Source organism: Apostichopus japonicus, chromosome 17, assembly GCF_037975245.1.
Source record: "Apostichopus japonicus isolate 1M-3 chromosome 17, ASM3797524v1, whole genome shotgun sequence".
Classification (NCBI taxonomy): Eukaryota; Metazoa; Echinodermata; class Holothuroidea; order Aspidochirotida; family Stichopodidae; genus Apostichopus; species Apostichopus japonicus.
In genome coordinates this window covers 35,459,300-35,478,283 of record NC_092577.1, presented here as the reverse complement: position 1 = coordinate 35,478,283, position 18,984 = coordinate 35,459,300, and the positions used below count along the sequence as shown (strand labels likewise).

The 18,984-nt window shown below is 38.2% G+C and overlaps 1 protein-coding gene across 3 annotated transcripts; it reads right to left on the bottom strand.

Moving 5' to 3' along the window:
• Positions 1–209: 209 nt before the first annotated feature.
• On the bottom strand, positions 210–18,922 carry LOC139954908 (uncharacterized). Of its 3 annotated transcripts, none has more exons than XM_071954894.1 (17): positions 18,693–18,922; positions 17,116–17,552; positions 16,666–16,733; positions 16,157–16,350; positions 15,585–15,737; positions 14,745–14,858; positions 14,220–14,312; positions 13,646–13,733; positions 13,045–13,100; positions 11,894–11,971; positions 11,606–11,665; positions 11,199–11,254; positions 8,554–10,666; positions 8,102–8,264; positions 6,070–6,182; positions 4,862–5,074; positions 210–4,400 (listed from the first exon to the last, which is right to left on the bottom strand). In XM_071954894.1, exons 2-17 carry the CDS (start codon positions 17,352–17,354, stop codon positions 3,993–3,995), a joined length of 4,209 nt encoding a protein of 1,402 aa, XP_071810995.1. In that variant the 5' UTR covers positions 17,355–17,552; positions 18,693–18,922; the 3' UTR covers positions 210–3,992. The 3 variants fall into 3 exon arrangements, with proteins under 3 accessions (XP_071810995.1, XP_071810997.1, XP_071810996.1); XM_071954896.1 differs by having other exon boundaries at positions 4,877–5,074; XM_071954895.1 differs by lacking the exon at positions 18,693–18,922 and adding an exon at positions 18,252–18,594.
• Between the last annotated feature and the right edge of the window lie 62 nt (positions 18,923–18,984).

The following is an 18,984-nucleotide window of genomic DNA, read 5'->3' as shown; positions in this document are numbered from 1 at the left end:
CTTGCCCTCAGTTTAACAGTAGTAACTTGATCTGCTTAGTTTCCCCTCCTTTACGACCTGTACTCCTCATATGTTGCAACGTGATATTACACCTTCACCATTTGAGTGATATTCGTAATTAAGTGTGGGATGGGTGTAGAGAGGGAGCAGGGTGGGTGTGGGAGAGGGGTGGGAGAGGGGTGGGAAGTAAAAATAAATCTTTCTCACGGTTGATGTTTTCAAAAGTTTTAATTATAAGTGTTCTAAATTATACAAGCAAACTGTAACAAATGTACAAAATGACTGGTCTTTATGATGTATCATTATTGACGCCCAACCTCAATCAACTTACATTACACTTATTATTAATAGACATGAGACTCTGATTATGTACAACAACACAATAATTGGTGGGAGACAGATTAGGTCAAAGGTTATTATCAGTGGCGGTTCCAGCAATTCTTGGAATATTGGGCATGGACACGACGAGCATCGATACAACCGTGCATAAGATAACAATGGTAAAATGTAAGGAATTTCTTTGTGTGTGCGAATTTTGATAAATTATTCCATTACAATATCTTGTTTTAAGCAAATTACTTTGACTGCCAAAAATGTTTTAGAAGAACAGCAAGCCCCCCCCCCCTTCCCTCTCCCTAGATCCATCCCTGATTATAATAAATAAGTCTTCACAAATCCTCCCTGTAGAATAATACAAGTTGGTATGACTTCCTGCAAAATATGGCGGCTTAAAGGTTTCATGTAGCCCTGTAAAAGTTTACAAAGGAAGATGTTAAGTAAGAAGCACAAAGTGTTTACCCTAATTTAAGGTGCTACCTCACTTTAGCACCTAACTTTTCTTCTACTTTTATGAATTTTAACCGGATGTGCAGTAAAATCAATCATTTTCTTACACCTGCAACTTCAAGCCATAATTTGCTTAGTAAATGCTCAAGTGAGATATATATGAACTTTTTTGATATCAAATAAAATTTCCCCTTTTTCATTTGCCTTTATTTTTTCTTAAACTATTCCATGTTTGATTGCTCACAGCCATCTGATTGGTTGTGTTTAATGAAATGTAATAAGATGAACTAAAAAATTTGAAACCAAAGCAAAACACAATAATTCAATAGAACATATCACTTGAAGTGTTACAACAGAGAAAAGTAAACAGAAAACAGAAACATTCCACGGATAAAGCACCTTTATAGGTTATATAACAAAATTCCATTTTTTATGATATGAAGTGCTTGTACGTCAAGTGAAATCCTGCTTTATGAAGCACCATACTTTTAGTATGAATGTCCTGTGTCTATCAAATAAAGATTAGGAACTGTTCATACTGTCAGTACGAGTGCTTTGAAGCATGATATGAGGGGACAGTACAGAATGGTATTAGCATTATAATCAGATAAGGTTTAGGAACTAATCATACTGTCAGTACGAGTGCTTTCTAGCATGTTATGAGAGGACAGTATAGAGTGGTATTAGCATTAGAATCAGATCAAGTTTAGGAACTGTTCATACTGTCAGTACGAGTGATTTCAAGCATGATATGGAAGGGCAGTATAGAGTGGTATTAGCATTAGTATCAGATAAAGATTAGGAACTGTTCATACTGCCAGTACGAGTGCTTTGAATCATCATGTGGGGGGACAGTACAGAGTGGTATTAGCATAAGCAAATTGTCCCAATTGACTGCTATAGTAACAGTACAAATGCATATTCATTCGGGAGAATGATATTCAGTGTTACAAGCTTGACCATAAATCTCGTCATATTCACAAAAAATGGGCTTAAGAAAACATTTGAAAGTCCTGTGTATGTTTGAACAGAAGAACACGAACAGATAGCAACCCAAGAATATGACCAAAATGAAACATGAAATGAAACCAGATAAAACAGGTCAGGTTGCTTGTAAAGACACTTCACATAAAGCAATTGCAAGGACTCCGGCATCTTCACATTTGGAGAACCTCTCTTAGGCTTTACTTGTGACGGTAACAATCGAGATTAATATACCCACACAAATTAGAAAACTCGATGCTCTTTATATGCATCGCTAAAATGCTTACATCCTGTGGAAGAATGAAAAACCTGTTCATAATATTGAGGGGAAAGGTTTTCAAGTGATTTGAACGAATAAAAACAAACAGAAAATGGACGAGAAGAGATTGAGTAAGGAGAAGAAAATGCTGGGCTGCTATGATCCACAGTGACTTTATGTGAGGGTATGCTACTTAAACACTAACCTTCATGTCTTGCCTTTTCTTTACTTTTTTACATTAAAGCAAACATTTTCGAGTCGATTTGGAACCAAACCCTTTTTTTTTTAAAACAAGGTACTTGTCAATAGCTGCTATCCCATACAAGCCCAATAACAGTACAGTCAATTCACTAGGTTTATTCATTATTGAACCCTTCATTTAATATAATTTAATACAATGAAGCTATTACTATGTTTTGAAAAGTTTCCACATTTTTTACCCCCTTAAAATTAATATCAGTTTGGTTTGTTTGCTTTCGTCACCCGGACCCTTGGTCCTCGTAATATTCTTGAGAATAGAGCAAAAGGTCAATATTTCTGGAAAGACACTTCATTCTTTTAAAATGGAACTGTTCATTGAATAATAAAAACGGCCACTTCTAATTTATGAAATAGGAACACTTTGTAATTTTTGATCTTAACACTTTCCCCGTGTCCATCCCCCCTCCAACTCCCCTCCAACCCCCCTCTTTCCCCAGGCTCTGAGCCCCCGGCTATTTATTAAGTAGAATAGCTTATCTTCATTTTATGTTAACAACTGGAGAATGATCGGCTGAATTAAAATTCAAATGTTTAATATCGCTTTAAGATATCAGATATTAAGTGTTGAATCAATCGTTCATTTATTTGGATTAAACTTAACCAAATAAACAAACCGAATGATCGTGACAAATGCAGACAAATTAAATCTCGAATTTCATCCGAGATCTTTGGAGTTCTTTATTCGTTTGAAGTGTACTTTACGGAGTCGGTCACAGCCTGGCACCGACCTGACTTCGTAATTTTTTCTCTCTTTTCTTGAATTCCTTTTTTGTGGGATTGGAATTTGAATGTAGAACAAAGAAATGACAAGACAATGGAGAAAGAAAGTCAATCTTTTGCCTTTTTTTTTTTGCCTTCTTTTAAAGATAAGGAAGTGTCCCTTTTGTCTAGGTATGCAACACTAGTTAAAAAAAAACAGAATATACTTATCAATTTGATAAGATGAAGGTTGGTGATGTGACCAACAAAAGGTAATGTAATCTCAAAATGGGGGACAAAAGAAACAAACAAAATAACAAAGGAATTAGGTTAAGAGGACTTGGAAAGTTAATATAAGATTTTGTTTGAAGGTTAAAAAGCTTGGTCACAGAAATGGTTGAAATTGTAACAGATGACAGTAACTTTGTTAAAGGGCATAGCAATAGGAATATCAATATTCCTTTTAATTTTCTTGAACAATCCTCGCATAAATATCATCGTTAGTATGGTTTTAAGAGATCTCATCTTTTAAAGGTTTGACTGCTTCCCAAAATCAGTGGTTTACAGCGAGTTATATCTACCATATTCTAAAATATTATGGACTGTGGCACAGCCTGAATTTTATCCTGATAATTTGGAATAGCTGTAAGTTGTGAGATATCAACCTTTCACCATTATGGAAATTATTACACCCACTGAATTCCTTCATAAAGTATGAATAACTAATTTCATTTATAGTCCAGTCTATTCATTTATTGGCTATTTTCTTTCTCTCTCTCCTGACCTTTAAAACTTGACAATTATGTAATCAGAGGGAGTGAGTGAGTCGTTATTACATTATGCTAATACTTCAAATAATTGTTTCATAAAATGACCAACGAGGAGGTGTGACTATGTTTCACCTCATATGATTTTAGCAATCTCCACATCATTTGACTTACCCTGTTTCTTTTAATTTATCTCTCGCTTGTTCACCCTATTGTTCATCCTATCGTCCAGCCATCTACGTCGGCATGGACAGTCTCACATTCTGGGGTATGTGAAGAATCACTTCGTTTCCATTCGGCATTCTTTGCCTGACCACGTTGCCGGCTTGGGGGGGACCCTGAGGGTTTGCAGGAAATGGTGGACCGATCGGTCTCAGCTGCTGAGGTGTCGTGTGCATTTGCACAGGCGGCATGGGGTTACCGGCTGGTAGGGAGGGGTGCATAGAGGGCATCTGAATGGTGGGTAGCTTAGTTTGGGCGGGCACTTGTAGGTTCTGTAGTAACTGGTTGGACTGCATGGGCATGAATCGAACATACTGGATGAGGTTGGATATATTTGAGTGTCCCTGGGGTACCTGATTCGGTGTTCCTTGTGCCACCTGCCCAATTGGTATCGTCTGTGCAGGGTTGACATTTTGATTGCCCTGTAGGTAGAGAATTGAAAATTAATCAAAAATGGATGGAAACGAAAAAAAACAACAATGCTGTCAACATTGGCTACCTCTCAAATCTGCCACCATTTGGCGGTACCATACCTACCTCAAATCTGCCACCATTTGGAGGTACCATACCTAACTCTAAAATCTGCCACCATTTGGCGGTACCATACTTGCCTCTCAAATCTGCCACCATTTGGCGGTACCATACTTAACTCTCAAATCTGCCACCATTTGGCGGTACAATACTTGCCTCTCAAATCTGCCACCATTTGGCGGTACCATACATAACTCTCAAATCCGCCACCATTTTGGCGATACCATACTCAATTGTAGAAGTGACACTTACAGGATATGAAGCAAATTACGATATTTACAAAAGTGATCAACATATTTTTTTTTCTTTTCGGTTTCTCGTGAACAGTGTACGGGAAAAGACGGTGTTTCACCGTCTGAAAACTAACCAGATGTGACAAGTTATTTACGCCTGAGGTGGTTGCCATGGTGACGGAAGGCACGGTCCCAGAGGAGGAGGAGCAGGCATTGGCAGCCTGTTGACAGACCCTCTGATGCTGAGCCCAATGTTTCTGTTGACAAGGATAATCGCAGTAACTTGTGTTCCAACAACAGAAGAATACCGACTCCTTTTGGCAAAAGGCACACTGCAAGAAAGAATATATAAAGAGAACAAGTCAGGCCCATCGGTTGATTATGGGACCAAATGTTTTATAATCGGCCAGGCCCAGCATTTTGACTTCTTCTTAACGCATCATGCTTCCCTTTGGAACTGACCACAGTCACCGGGTCAGACTTGGGCAAGTCAATTCACGAGTTGGAATATACGAACCTCCTGTCCGACTGTCTTGGAGGTATATTTGTGTAACCTAGACGATAATCCGATAATCAAGAAGATCAATTTTACTTGTTCAAATCCGTATGCCTGCCACTCACAGCTAAATGTGGAATAAGATAATGATGTAAATATCACCACACTGCCTTTAATACCACACAACACAACACTTTCCCATTGTATTTTTCATTGAATAACCAAAGTTTACCCAACACTGATTGCTTTTCCATTAATTAATTATACAACACTTACCAGTTGTTTTTGGGCCATGAATAATAAAACCTACTGCCTTTTCTATGACCAACAATTTTCCATTGTTCATTTTTCAAGAAGAATGCATTACATAACCCTTTGTTTTTTCCATAAATAACACACCAATTGTTATTGTTTTTACTATGGATACTACAATTATCACTCATTGTTTCTTTCATGAAGAACACAATATTTGATATTACTTTTGTCATGAATAACACAATGCTTTCATACCCATTGTTTTTTCTGTGAATAACACGATACTTATTATACTTTGACTATAAAACACAAGACTAGCATACTCATTGATAACAAGAATAACACAACACTTGAAATTGTTGTTTACTCTGTGAATAACACAATACTTGTTATTGTTGTTTGCTCTGTGATTAACACGATACTTGTTATGGCTAATTTATTCTGTGACTAACACAGTACTTGTTATTGTGTTTTTAACTCTGTAAATAACACAATACTTGTTGTTTTTTATTCTTTTTACTCTGTGACTAACACAATACATGCTATTGTTAAGGCCATATATTAAACAAGTCTTACCCATTGTTTTTTCTTGACATCCAGCATTTCAGCCTCGTGTTTCTTATTTAGTTTTATAACTTTATCCTGCAGGACAACGTCTTGAGTATCAAATATTTCTAAAACCATCAGCTCTGCAGATAATGGAGGAAATATGAAGAATAAAAAGAATATCTGAAATCCAAAATCATCTTTAAAACTCTAAACAATGTATGTTAATTCATCTGCACTACATTATGAAAACAAAAAAAAACAATTTGAATTTGATTAAACAAATATCAAAATATTCATTTGACTTATATATGAATTTGTGGAACATCAATTTGAATAAATGTTGAGGCATTATAGGTTGAGTGCCTCTCGAAATTGTTGGAATGTTTTCTGTATCTGTGGGTCACATCCACATCCTCATAGCATTTTGTATGGCCACGAATATAGATTTTGCCAAAAAATGGTGATACTTTTGCACAAAAAAAAGGCATCTGGCAACAGTCACTGACGTTCACTATGGCCAATTGATTTGAAAATTGTTTTTGTCTCTCTAAACAACCATTTTATCTTTTTCATGTATCTCATCTCATTTATCTACAACGTTCCAAATGTTCGTCACTGAATAAAAGCCCACCTCTCCTCTTCCCCTGTTGGTTTCTTTCTTTCTTCTCTCCATCCCTTGTCTACTAATCCCCTTACATCTATCTCTTTGTGTTCACCATGCTCATTTAACCTGTCTGTATTCTGTGCGTGTTTTTGTCCCTTCTGTTACTGTTATTTGTCATTTAGCCTTTGAAGAAGATCCTGCTAGGATCGAAACGTCAGGCCAACTTACTTTTACATATTCTCCTACACAGGCTCTCTAGTGGATAAGCATTTTGCTAACAGTTTTATTTTATTTTTATTTTTATACTGAATAAAAGCCATAACTCACGGTTTGCTTTAAAGTCACATTCTGTTGTCTGCATTGAATATGATTTTTAAAAATGTTGAACTTTTCCTGCATATGTAGGTCCAAACCACATCTTCATAGCACTTGATATGACAAAGATATTTATTTTTCAACTTTGTGATATTTCGCTATATTTATGCATCTGGCAACAGCTGAGCTTAATGACGTCATCAGTGGCAACTCAGCTTATCAAAAAATGTTTTCAATTTTCTTTATAATTTGAACTTGTATTTTGATAAAATTTTAATTACAGAGAACATTGACAGTTTATCAAAAACTGCCAAATGTAAAACATTTTAAGGATAAAAAAGGAAAGAAGGTTAGAACAGGAAGGTGAAGTATTTGAAGACCATATTTGACTTGATGACATCATAAACCAGCTATGGTGATCTACTCCCTGGAGTAAAAGTAGATATAACCAGTCAAATAGGTTACATTCAATAAACCATCCCTCGGTCGAGTTAAAGCAGCCTATTTGATTCCGAAATATTTTACAAGCGTTTGAGTATTTTTTAACAAAATGATTGCATATTAACCAAACTAAGACATCTTCTAGATTTTTCCACCAAGATGAATGTAATTGAGCGAAATTCCTGATGAATTTGATACAACTTGCGAAGTTTGTCCACTGGATCCTTTTTCATGGTAGTATGAAACGCACTGGCATGTAAAAGCAAATTTTGACATTTAAAAAATTTTTGTTGAAATTTTTTACTTTTACTCCACTACTTGAAACTGAATGTTAACTAACCAGATAAATGAGTTTCAATGTGATTGGATTTTACTACGGACTAGGAATCTAAAATAAGTTATCGATTTTTCAACTGAGAAAGCTGCTTTAAGGACACGGTATTGTGATGGGGTGAGTTTTTAACCAGCAGCACAAACTTTGTGTCGCATTTGTCAGCCAATAGAATATTGGTATTAATTCAGGGGTAAAAAAAATCATGGAACTTTGCAAAAATTGCGGTAAAGGCTCCAGTTTGAGTATGCTACAGTGTGTTAGGATAATAGTTTTTGTCCCCAAGGTAGAAAAGAAATCATGGATATTCAGCGAATTCGCGGAAAAAGCTCATGCCTGTTAATTTGAGTTTACTTATGAATATTCACCATAATTAGCCTTCATCTCAAGTCCTTCCTGTTTCTGAATCATGAGTTTCTTCTTCAGCTTAGAGAGCTCCTCCTCCAAGAAGGCTATCTTCCTCTCCAGTTTCTCTGTCTGACGCAGCTCCACTTTATCACAGAGAGTCTTCAGAATGTCTCGAATGATCGTCTGCAAAATTGTCAGAAAATTTGGCGGTATAAAATTATTTAAATTCTATAGTGCTCATGTCTCTTGTTTTAACAGTCAAGTAATATCTCTGATGTCATTTATGCCATGCATTCCTGAAAAAAATTTCTGCTTTCCTATTGGCAATTTCCTTTGTCAATTTCTCATCGCTAAATTTGGAATGCTTGGGGAGAGCCAATCAATCTGATTTTCTTTTCGAAGATCAAAATCTAAATTCCTGTCAGAGAAACTACAGAGACCCTAAAATTAAGAAAGATGGACAAAGACCTACCTCGTCTGACTCCTTGGATAATTCCTCTCCTTTGGTGACCTCCTTGATGACCCTGTCACCTTCACTGACCTCTTCCCTTACAGATATTTGATTTGTATCTTTGGTCTTTCCCGTGTTATCATCTTCAACCATCTCCACAGATCCATCATTTGAACCCCTGGTTGATGTCTCACCACTCTCTGATTTCTTGATTGGTATTATTGCTAACTGAGATGAAGAGGCCGATCCTTTCTCTTCGATATCAACATTCTTTTTCATCCCTCCTTCAGCTTCCTCAATCTCCATTTTACTCCTACTTAAATCTTCACCACCATTGTTTGCTTTGGGTACTACCCTCCCCTCATCTTTCACTTCTCCCATTTTCTCCACTTTCTTACCCGTTTCTTGATTATCGTTGCTAGGAGCAGATTCTTCGACACCTTGATGGACCGTTTCCATCTCTTCGACATCTCTGTCACCACTTGTGGTTGCTAAATCCACCTCCGGTCCTCCAACTTCTTCCCTGGTTTTGCATTCCTCTTGCTCTTCCTTATCTGCATCAACATCGCCATTGTCCTCTACTTCCTGATGGCTACTGCCAGTGTCTGTGGCTCTCTGCTTCCCCTTTGATCCAAACAGGAGTTTAATTGTCAATTTTGGGGATTCCAAAGGACCTGCATTCGTTTGCATCCCTTTCTCTCTGTCCTCCTTGCTCATCTCTGCTTCACTGGACTTTCCTGCGTCCTCGTCAATTACCAGTTCTTGATCCGAGTCTCCATTTTCGTCCGAATCTGAGTCAAAGTCGCCCGACAGTTTCAGGTTTAATCTGGGTGAATCACTGTCTAACGTAGACGATGGAGTTACCTGTCTGGAAGGCCCCGCCTCCTCATCATCCGACCCCAACTTGCTATAGTCTTCTTCATCCTGAGAGGTATCCATCTCGGAATCCAAATCAGATTTGGCTACGCTTTCGTCGTCATCCGAATCCATTCCTTTCTCCGTCAGTCCCGATTCCAACCCCAAGAATTTGCGACAGGATTTGATGGTCTGGTTGAGTTTCTCGTTAAATTTGTCGTTCTTCTGTGGTGTCATCTGGGTCCCTTCTGATGTGGTTTCTTTGGGCGTCAAATTTTCCGTTTTTACCACAATCTTTTCTAGATCTGGAAGTTTATTTGGCAAGACAAGAGGTACCGTTGTGGAATTTATGGGAGATCTCTCAATATTTGGCGTGTTCACTTCATCTGTTTTATCACCAACTCTTCCTGCTGCTGTTTCTCCGTTCACCATTCTCTTGTCCTCTCTACAAGAAGACACGCTGCTGGATTGGCTGTCATCATTTGCATCAGTCACAGCTCTTGTCACGGCCGAGTCTTCCTTGAGCAATGCACCACCATCTTCCTCCTTCTCTTTACCATCTACAGAGACAGCTTTCTCTGAATCTTTGACTTCCTCTTTCTCCGATGCTCCTTTCACACTCTCTGGACTCCACTCAACCACCGACCTCGCATCTTCTGTGATATTTGAAGCTAGGGCTAAAAATTTCCCGCTCTTGGAGTACACCTTCCTGGACACATTAAATCTTGACGTCGGTGTCTCTGCTTTGGCCGTATCTGATTTGACATCTTTTTCAGCTGTTGAAGGTGAAGCATCTTTGGGAGATTGCTTTTCATCTGTATGTGTCCCTGCACCATTATCCCCTCCACCACCCACTGCCCCCGGGATACCAGTGTTTTCTGCTCTTTGACCTAATTCAGAGCTTCCTTTTCCTTCTACTTTTGCCAACCCTTCATTGTGGTCATTTTCAACGTCGATGGTTGCATCTGGTTTCGGGGGGTCCAAATCTCTTAACACTGGGACATAAGTCGCCTTCCCTTTCCTCTTTCTCTTCTTGCCTCTGCTCACAGTTCCGGTCTCGTTTCTTATTGCTTGCATATTCCTCTGGGTGTACGTTCTGGCCACGTCGTACGGAGTTCTGAAGGGCGAGTAGTCACATTTACGATTCTGATCACAAATCTTCTGCATGTGAATTTCTACTTCGCGGACGGCTTGACTGAGTCCCGACGTTTTGTTGTTCGTGGGAGGAAAAGGCATCTGTTTGGAGATGAGATAGCAATCCTGAACTAGAACCCAGGCTCTAAGAGAAGAGAAGTCGAAAGTAAAAACTTTACTTTTCATCATGTTGTGATATGTATATGTGGAAAAACAATGGAAAAATATACATGCCAGATAGATAAAACGATTTTGAGACAAAATGGGATTTCATAACTATGTATTTCTTGGTACATGAATTTACAAAGGACATGATCTAAAAGGAATCTTATAGGAAATTGCAAGGCCTTCTAAAGTTCTAGCCCTAGCAACAACAGCTGAATATTTTCCACAGGGAGACTACCACATGGAAAATGACTTTGTTACGAGAGTTATTCATCTCTGATGTCATTGTTATGGAATTTCAGGTGTATTACGTAATCAATGGCGGCTTACTGTGCATTGTGGTGAGGCCTTAGGAGCCAATTTTCAAAGCGAGCTTATTCAGTCACACTGGGAGCAGTTAACTTAAAAATTGAATTATTAGAGAGTTTTAGTTTACTGAATAAGATAAATTGTCTTTGATCCCTGCCTTCATTTTTCCTTTAATACCCAGAGACATCTATCTGTAGTCTTACCTGTCGTGCTGACCGAAAAACCGAACATCAAGTCGATTATCATGCTCTTGTAGTACCTGAAATGTAATCAAATTATGTTAATAATTTTATCAAAGTCAGACAGGGATGAGCCTGGTGTAAAAAAAAAATCACGGAACTTTGCAAAAATTGCTGTATTAGCTCCAGTTTGCGTATGTCACAGTGTGTCAAGATAATAGTTTTTGTCCCCGAGGTAGAAGAGAATCCGCGGAAAAACTCACGCCTGGTCAGAGGAGCTGACATAATCGTTCCTCTGAGGATAATCTTATAATGATAACCAGAAGCTATGATACAAATCATTTTCTGAAATCACTACTAAAGAGAAACTGAATCCTTACAATCATATGCAAACATATTTTGGAAGACGAAATTACGAATTAACATCTTACCTTAGCTGGCCAGAAGGGGAATCCTTTTAACTTAGCCCACACAAGTGTGTGTAAGTTTCTCTGCAAAACCAGAAACAGAAAAAAAAAAAATGAATTGAGGCAAAAACATCAAAAGCTGAAAAGTGAAGTGCCGGGGAGTTGATATGGAGGATAAGGGGGGGGGGGAGGGGGCGGAGAGGGTGGGTGGGAAAAGAGTTGAGGTGGTACTATGTGTTACAATAAATGTTGTAATATCTTTTTATTTGAAAGTAGGAGATGATGATGCATGTTACAACTATCTGTACTTACACAGGGTTCACAGAACCAGTTCTTCTTCTTGGAACAAGAAAATCTATAACAGTCAGGACATAATTGCATCTCTTTGATCTAAAGATGAGAAGAGAAAGAAAAAAGAAATCCAAATTGCCTCTGATTACGAAGACAATCCCACCGAAAATCCCTTTTCACTCCGGGCAAACTTGCATATATTTGTGTGCAAGGGTTGTGAAATTCTTGCCAATTAAACAGAGTACTTTTATAGAAGAAGCTAAAAGAATTACTATGGCCCATTTTGGACAACGCTTTTGAACCATTCATGAATGCATACCAGAATTGCTGGGACAGTTGATGCTTTGGATGTAGAAAGCTTGTAAAGGACATTATCACATTGTGATAAATGCATTAAGAATGGACAACATTAACTAATGTAGGAGATAAACTTAGGCTAAAAGAGTCAGTATCAAATTGTACATGTTTACGTTAGTTAAGTAACACTAACTAATGTAGAAGATAAACTTAGGCTAAAATATTAGGTATCACTTTGTCTATGTTTTACATTAGTTTATGTAACACTAACAAATGTAGGAAATAAACTTAGGCTAAAAGAGTCGGTATCAATTTGTCCATGTTTACTTTAGTTAAGTATTTTAAAACGGTGAGGAAACCAACAGAAGCTCATTAAAATCTTATATATGTGATGATCGTGGATGGACCGCGGCTTATACCGAGCCCATTTCTTCCTATTCGATGAGTGTTCTGAGAGCTAAGAGTTAAGGCTGTAATTGTCGCCCCCATTCCTGCTTACCCATCCGACGGACTGAACCAAAAGCCCAGTTCCCAATTTGCACACCAGAAATATGGAAGACTCCATATTTAGATGAGGGTTTGAACGTGGAATCTAATGGTTGTGCGGACTACACACTAACCGCTACGCCATGCCTTAACCTTTACAAATGTGATGCATTGCTGAAGTTAAATTTGAAATGACACAGTGGGCATAACTTAGGGTTCGTATCTCATGTAGCAAGTTTTAAGGCCCTGAATCTTGTCTGATATCAAATAATGCATTCCATGTGTACAAACACTGCCATACAGCTTTGCATTTTGTATAGCAATAGGCCAAGTTGGTCTAACATTTGCCGCAGTTACGGCTAAATGATACTCTGGTTATGCTAGCATACCTCGTGTTCTGCTATCTGCGAGATGAGCTGGGCACTTTTGGTCAATTTATTGGAAGCTGAAGAAATCAAAATGGGAAAAGAAAGTTTCAGAGACTTGTTCATCAATAAAAACGTATGGAAGAGTCAAAGACCTTTAAATTTTCGATAGAAATCAGAAAAATACTAGCCTGCCTGAAAAAAAATTCTTTGTTTTGTCACAAACATAATCAAAATGGTTATAACTGAGAGTCATCTGTTGGTTACATAACCAGCAGAAACCTAGAAACCATTCTTCACTTACAGAGCAGTTTTCCCAGGTTGAAACTCAATCCATAAACAATGATTTCAGGCATAAAATTATATTTTGATATATTTATCCAAAACCATAAAAAGTAACTTACATCAATTTGAGTCATTTCATATTATTTTCTAGTTCTTTACAGATTGCTTTTCCAAAACATCATCATCAATTGAGGTGGCTGGACATCCCAGTCTAGCACATCGACGTCCATTCAATATCAGTCTTTCATAATTTCTCTGCATAATATTTGTGACCTTGATATAATGTTAACAACTCTTATTTGTCACCTAGCAATCCTACCAAACATCTGAAATCACTTACAACCATTATAGATGACACAGTTATGAGCGATCCATTTGACGTCAGCCAGGAATGCATCTGGAGAGCCATACATCTTGTTTTGGATGTTCTGTTACAAAACAAAAGATTAACAATTTGGGCCCAACCTTCTTTGCTATCTATTTTCACCTCCATTGCCCCAAAAGTTTACCAAGAAATTTTGTGAGAGGGGTGAGGTTGTTGGGGGAAGGTGCTCCCAAACCACGGGGGGGGGGGGTAAATCCTACTTGCAACCATTGTACTGCAGATGTTTATTGCTAGACATAATCCCAGTACCTTCCATGGGGAGGGGGACTGGAATGGACTTCCAAGAGAAATGCTACTTTTAAATATTGCATTTGGTCTTTATCTGCTCATGATTTTGACCCATTTTGCTACCCCCCACCTCACACCCCCACAATCAATGCCCCTGTCCCCCCCACCTCACACCCCCACAATCAATGCCCCTGTCCCCTCTGGCTAAGCTAATGGGGTCATAGCCCATTATTGAGAGTAACTCCCCTGAAACCAGTGACGTTCTTTGACAAAGGGTTGGTAAGAAACAATGTTTACTTACCCGCTCTAAAGTGGTGAGATCCATGGGGTTAAAGATGTAGGATAGGTAATTTGGTGCTGTGTCCATACTCACAGGGTACAAAAATGGGCCAGACTACAAAACAAAAACAAGAGAAACCACATGAACAATTTTCGTCATATTTTGGGTACACAGATTACATAGTAAAAACTATCACGTAGGAATAATAACGGACAAAGAGAAAGTATACAAAAACCTTAATGTGTGAGGAAAAAAAACAGTGAAAATTGGGATTGGAAAAAAAAAATGGGTCATGAAATAAAATTCATGACACCAACCAACAAGTCAAGACCAATAACGGTCAAGTTGGGACAATTATCTACTGCTAATACCACTTTATACAGTCCTGATACCTCATGCTTCAAAACAATCGTACTGACAACTGGTACAGACTGGGTGATCAGGTCCTAGCTTTCTTTAATACATACTCAAAATTATATGAATATTCAATCAACATTCATCTCCAGATTTATAGCTCAGTCTGACTGCTTTATGTGTTAGACTCACACAGGAATGTTTCATTCTGTTCCAAGCACAGAGAAGCAACTTGGTGAGATCATCGTCCGAGAGGCAAGCAAGAGTACTTGACTGAGTATCCACACATTCAGCTTCGGTGATTATCTGTCGATTTGTGCAAAAAGTTCAACAATTGTCAAGTCTAATTTCGAAAGAAAAACTATGTTGCTAACGGCGTCCAGAGATGACGCCCGGCAGGCAAGGATCCAGGTGGGGGGGGGCGGTGTACAGCCCCCCCCTCCTAGCCTATTCGACTCCACATAAAAAGTTAAAAACAGTTGTACAACAATGCATGTAGACATAATTTACACCCTAGTGATTAAACCCTCAGAATGCACCATATCGATCACATCTAATTTTAGTTTTTTTCTTCTGGTGCAGGACTCTCACATCTCCCGACATGGGAGTCAGCTTCAACAGCCCCAGTGCTTCACCCCCTCAATTTAAAATCCTAGATGTCACCCCTTCTCTTAGATTTTCTAATTGTAATGGACAGTACTGTCCATGGATGCACAGAGGTCCAGCTTCGAACCAATTCGAGAAGAACACTTCTGGCTTATTTTGGATTTTACATTTTTTCTTGTTTTTTATATTAGCAAAACTAGATCTTGATATAGCCAAGATACAACCTATAAAATAAAAAGAAAAACCTGCAACCATTATCCCCTAGCTATTATTATTATTGGCAATCACTTGAGTACAGAGAGGTGAGCGGTATTACCGAATGCAACTAGTTTGTACTGATAATATCGAAAATAGTTTTTATTACTATTGTTCTCTCTTCTTTCCAAATCCTCTGATTATGTTTAACAATAAAGATGGATTAATTACTTCACATTCTGGACAGAACCAGGCCTTGCTGTCCGCAGCGTTGATATCCACCTCGGGGATACACTCTCTGTGATAAACACGAGGGCAGGCTCTACACAACACCATGCAGCTCTCCTTATGACATATCCAACAGTAACTGTCATTTGTGGTTTTCTGTTAAAAATCGATGAAGAAATATTCAATTTTTACACAAAAAGGACCAGCACTTTGCTAGGCCTAGGTTCCCCCCTCACCTCCATAGCTTTGGCAGTGACCCCACATGGAGCTCTTCATTGAAATGAACTATAACTGGCAAAGTGTGAATTTTACATGACTCGATACTGAAAATGCAAATTTACAATCCTACACCTGGAAAGTGAACATTTAGTGTTTTCATGACAGGCAATCGGCAGTCTTCTGCAAGTTTACAACTGACAACTGTCCAGTTTCAACAAACCTAAACCGTTAACAAGAACCTAATTTTGCATGTGACCTATTAAACATGCGCTGGGCTCATCAGTCACCTAATGCACATGGATTATTTGGTCAGGCGGTTGCAACATTACCCCCCCCCCCATGATCTGTTAACCTACCCCATCTCTCAGTATGGGGCGGATCGTCTTTTTCTTGCGAAAGGACTCTACATGCTCTGACCCCATCCTCTTCAGTTTCTTCTTCATCTTCAATCGTTTCCTTCGCTCTCGCCGTCTCTCTAAGCTTCGAACAGCAGAAGGGCGATGAACAGCAGCCTTTCCCTCTTGTTGCTGTTGTTGTTGTCTCAATTCATCTGAAATGTTTTTAAAAAAATGCCTTTGTTTTTATTTTATCTGTTATTTATTTTAAAGAAAATGTGACACTGTTTTACACAAACACTCAAAATAACTCTAAGTTTGACAAAAGAGACCCAAAGTATGCTTCACATTCAAATTATGATTATTGTCCCAGCAGCTGCAAACAATCATTTTGTCTCTATCACTTCTGTTTCAACTTTTGAGGTAAAACACTCAACCATGACTGTAGGGAAACAAAGTTCAGAAATGGAATTTAAATTGAGTTAATGCATTTTTATTCCAGAACCGCCAATTTTTATTTTATTACTTACCTTTGAGCTGCTTGACAGTCACCGCTTTCTTTATCTTCTTTGTGACGAAACTGTGGTAGGGTTTAAATCTAGTGATCAAAGATATTACGACTTATTACTCAAATATTCGGTCGGCAACAAAATTTAATAGTTGACCTGAAAGTAGCATTCGTTCTCACCAAAAATGTTCTGAAATTTGAATGCAATACCACTTGCTTAAATTTCACTTTCTAATTACAAACTACACATTATGTTTTTCACACAAATAACAGCAATTTCTTCTTCATTTTCGTTACATCAATTCCAAGAGAATATCCAGCAAAATTTTCTTTGCGAATTGCAAATCACTGTGAGCATCCTGTGGATTGAAATTCAGCAATGTTTTGTAGTATTTAGTTCCATTTTCAACTAAAATTATTTTCAGTCATGTTTTTGATAAATAAATTTCAGAAAACCTTAAAGATCACATACCCTGCATTTGGCCTGCGTTGCTTTCTCAAAGCAAGCGGCAAATGTAGGTTAGCTGTCACCAGGCCGTCCTGTTGCTGTCCAGGGATCATATCTGATGGAGCGATCGGAGTCGACAGAGATCGCATCTGAGGATCAACGTCAAGGGGGCCCTCTCTCTTGGGAATCATTTCAGCAAGAAGGGCCGTCTGTCCGGCTAGTTTCATCTTCTCTTTCATCTGATCCACAATTTTCGCAGCCATTTTTCCTTGCTTTCTTCATCCAACTTTAACTTTACCGTAGAGATCAAATTTCAAGATAATGTTACCTGTCTTTTGGAAGGTTCAGAACTTCAGCAGCTTCTGATCTAGAAACATCATGCCATCACAACAGTCAAGTTTAACCTTAGGACATATACGGTCCAAACCTAACTTTTTATTTAGGGGGGTACTGCATCACAGCTGCAAAAGGAACGAAGAAAAGATATCATTTCACTTGGTCATATCTTGTGTTAGTCAGTCACAAGGTACAGTTTTGCATTACGCTTAAATGCTTGAATTTAGTAAATATTATAAAACTTGTTTAAAATGGAAAACTTGATACATATGAACTTACATGATTACAAATTCACAAACAGGAAGTATGTAAAACTGTATTTAAATTAAATTTGAAACCAAAAAACAGAGCTTACATTGAGCTTGGCATTGGTCAGCTCAAATACTTCAAGATACGACACCTCAAGTTGACAGCGGTTTAGTATCACAGCTCCACTAGGACAGAAGCCTTCCACAAGTATGTATCTGGCAACATACTAAAGTACGTAGCTAATTACAGATGCAAGGAATGTAACTTGTACTTAAACTGTTATTGTTAAATGAGACCCACCACTACGTGTAGGCCTATTCCCAAACTTCCGCCATACATCACATCTTGGACAATTTCGAAACTTTCATCATGGCCGATATTGGCTACCTTGTATTTCATTCCAGCATGTGCAAACATTCCTTGAAATCGTGTAAACAGTAGAAAGAAGCCAAATTAAATGAGCAAAATTTGAAAATGTCCTTGTTATCGTGTATCTCTTACGAGATGATTTTCAAGGCTTTTATGTGTACGTCCAAGATATGTGGTAATTATAGTACCATCAACCTTAGGCCTACCTGCAATTGGGCAATTATCTGTCAACCGGCTATAGCAGAGAATCCTATATACTCCAATACTTATGCACCCATTTATATATACACATTAAACATTGCACATGTTAACTTCCTTATCATGCATGGTAGCATGTAGAATCCATTGTACAGTAATAGCAACCACATTGTGAAGACCATTGTAGTGCACATCAATACCTGCACAACTGTAGCGACATAGCCTAGTGCACTAATTACTAACAACAGCTCACATGTTTAGCATGCAGTATAGTACTGTGCATGAGGCAGTCTTTAGGCTATGAAAATGCCCTAAAAATAGCCCAAACGTTCATACAGTCTGTCGGAAAAGTGATTAATATGCATCGAAATTTATCAGGCTACACATTCGCAACCTTTCTACGTGTATAAAGTCGAAGCTTATCAGTTTTGGTCATAAAAAATGATTACCTGGAAGCTGGATGCATCTTCCTCAGGCTGTATCCACTCATGAATAATCATCTCATATGAATATTCAAATCTCAAGCTTGTTCCTGGGTGACGTGTAAAAAGAGTCAGCGTTTCTCCGTGCATCAAATAACATGTGTGTGTGAAAACCAATGATATGTGTGTAACAAAATTTGTAGAAATGTCTAGATCACCTACCAAACTAATCAGCGAAGGAAACTAGAGTGTCATATTGAGTTGGAGACGTACCTGTAACGTACACTTCCATATAAAATTTTACAATTTGAGCTTCACA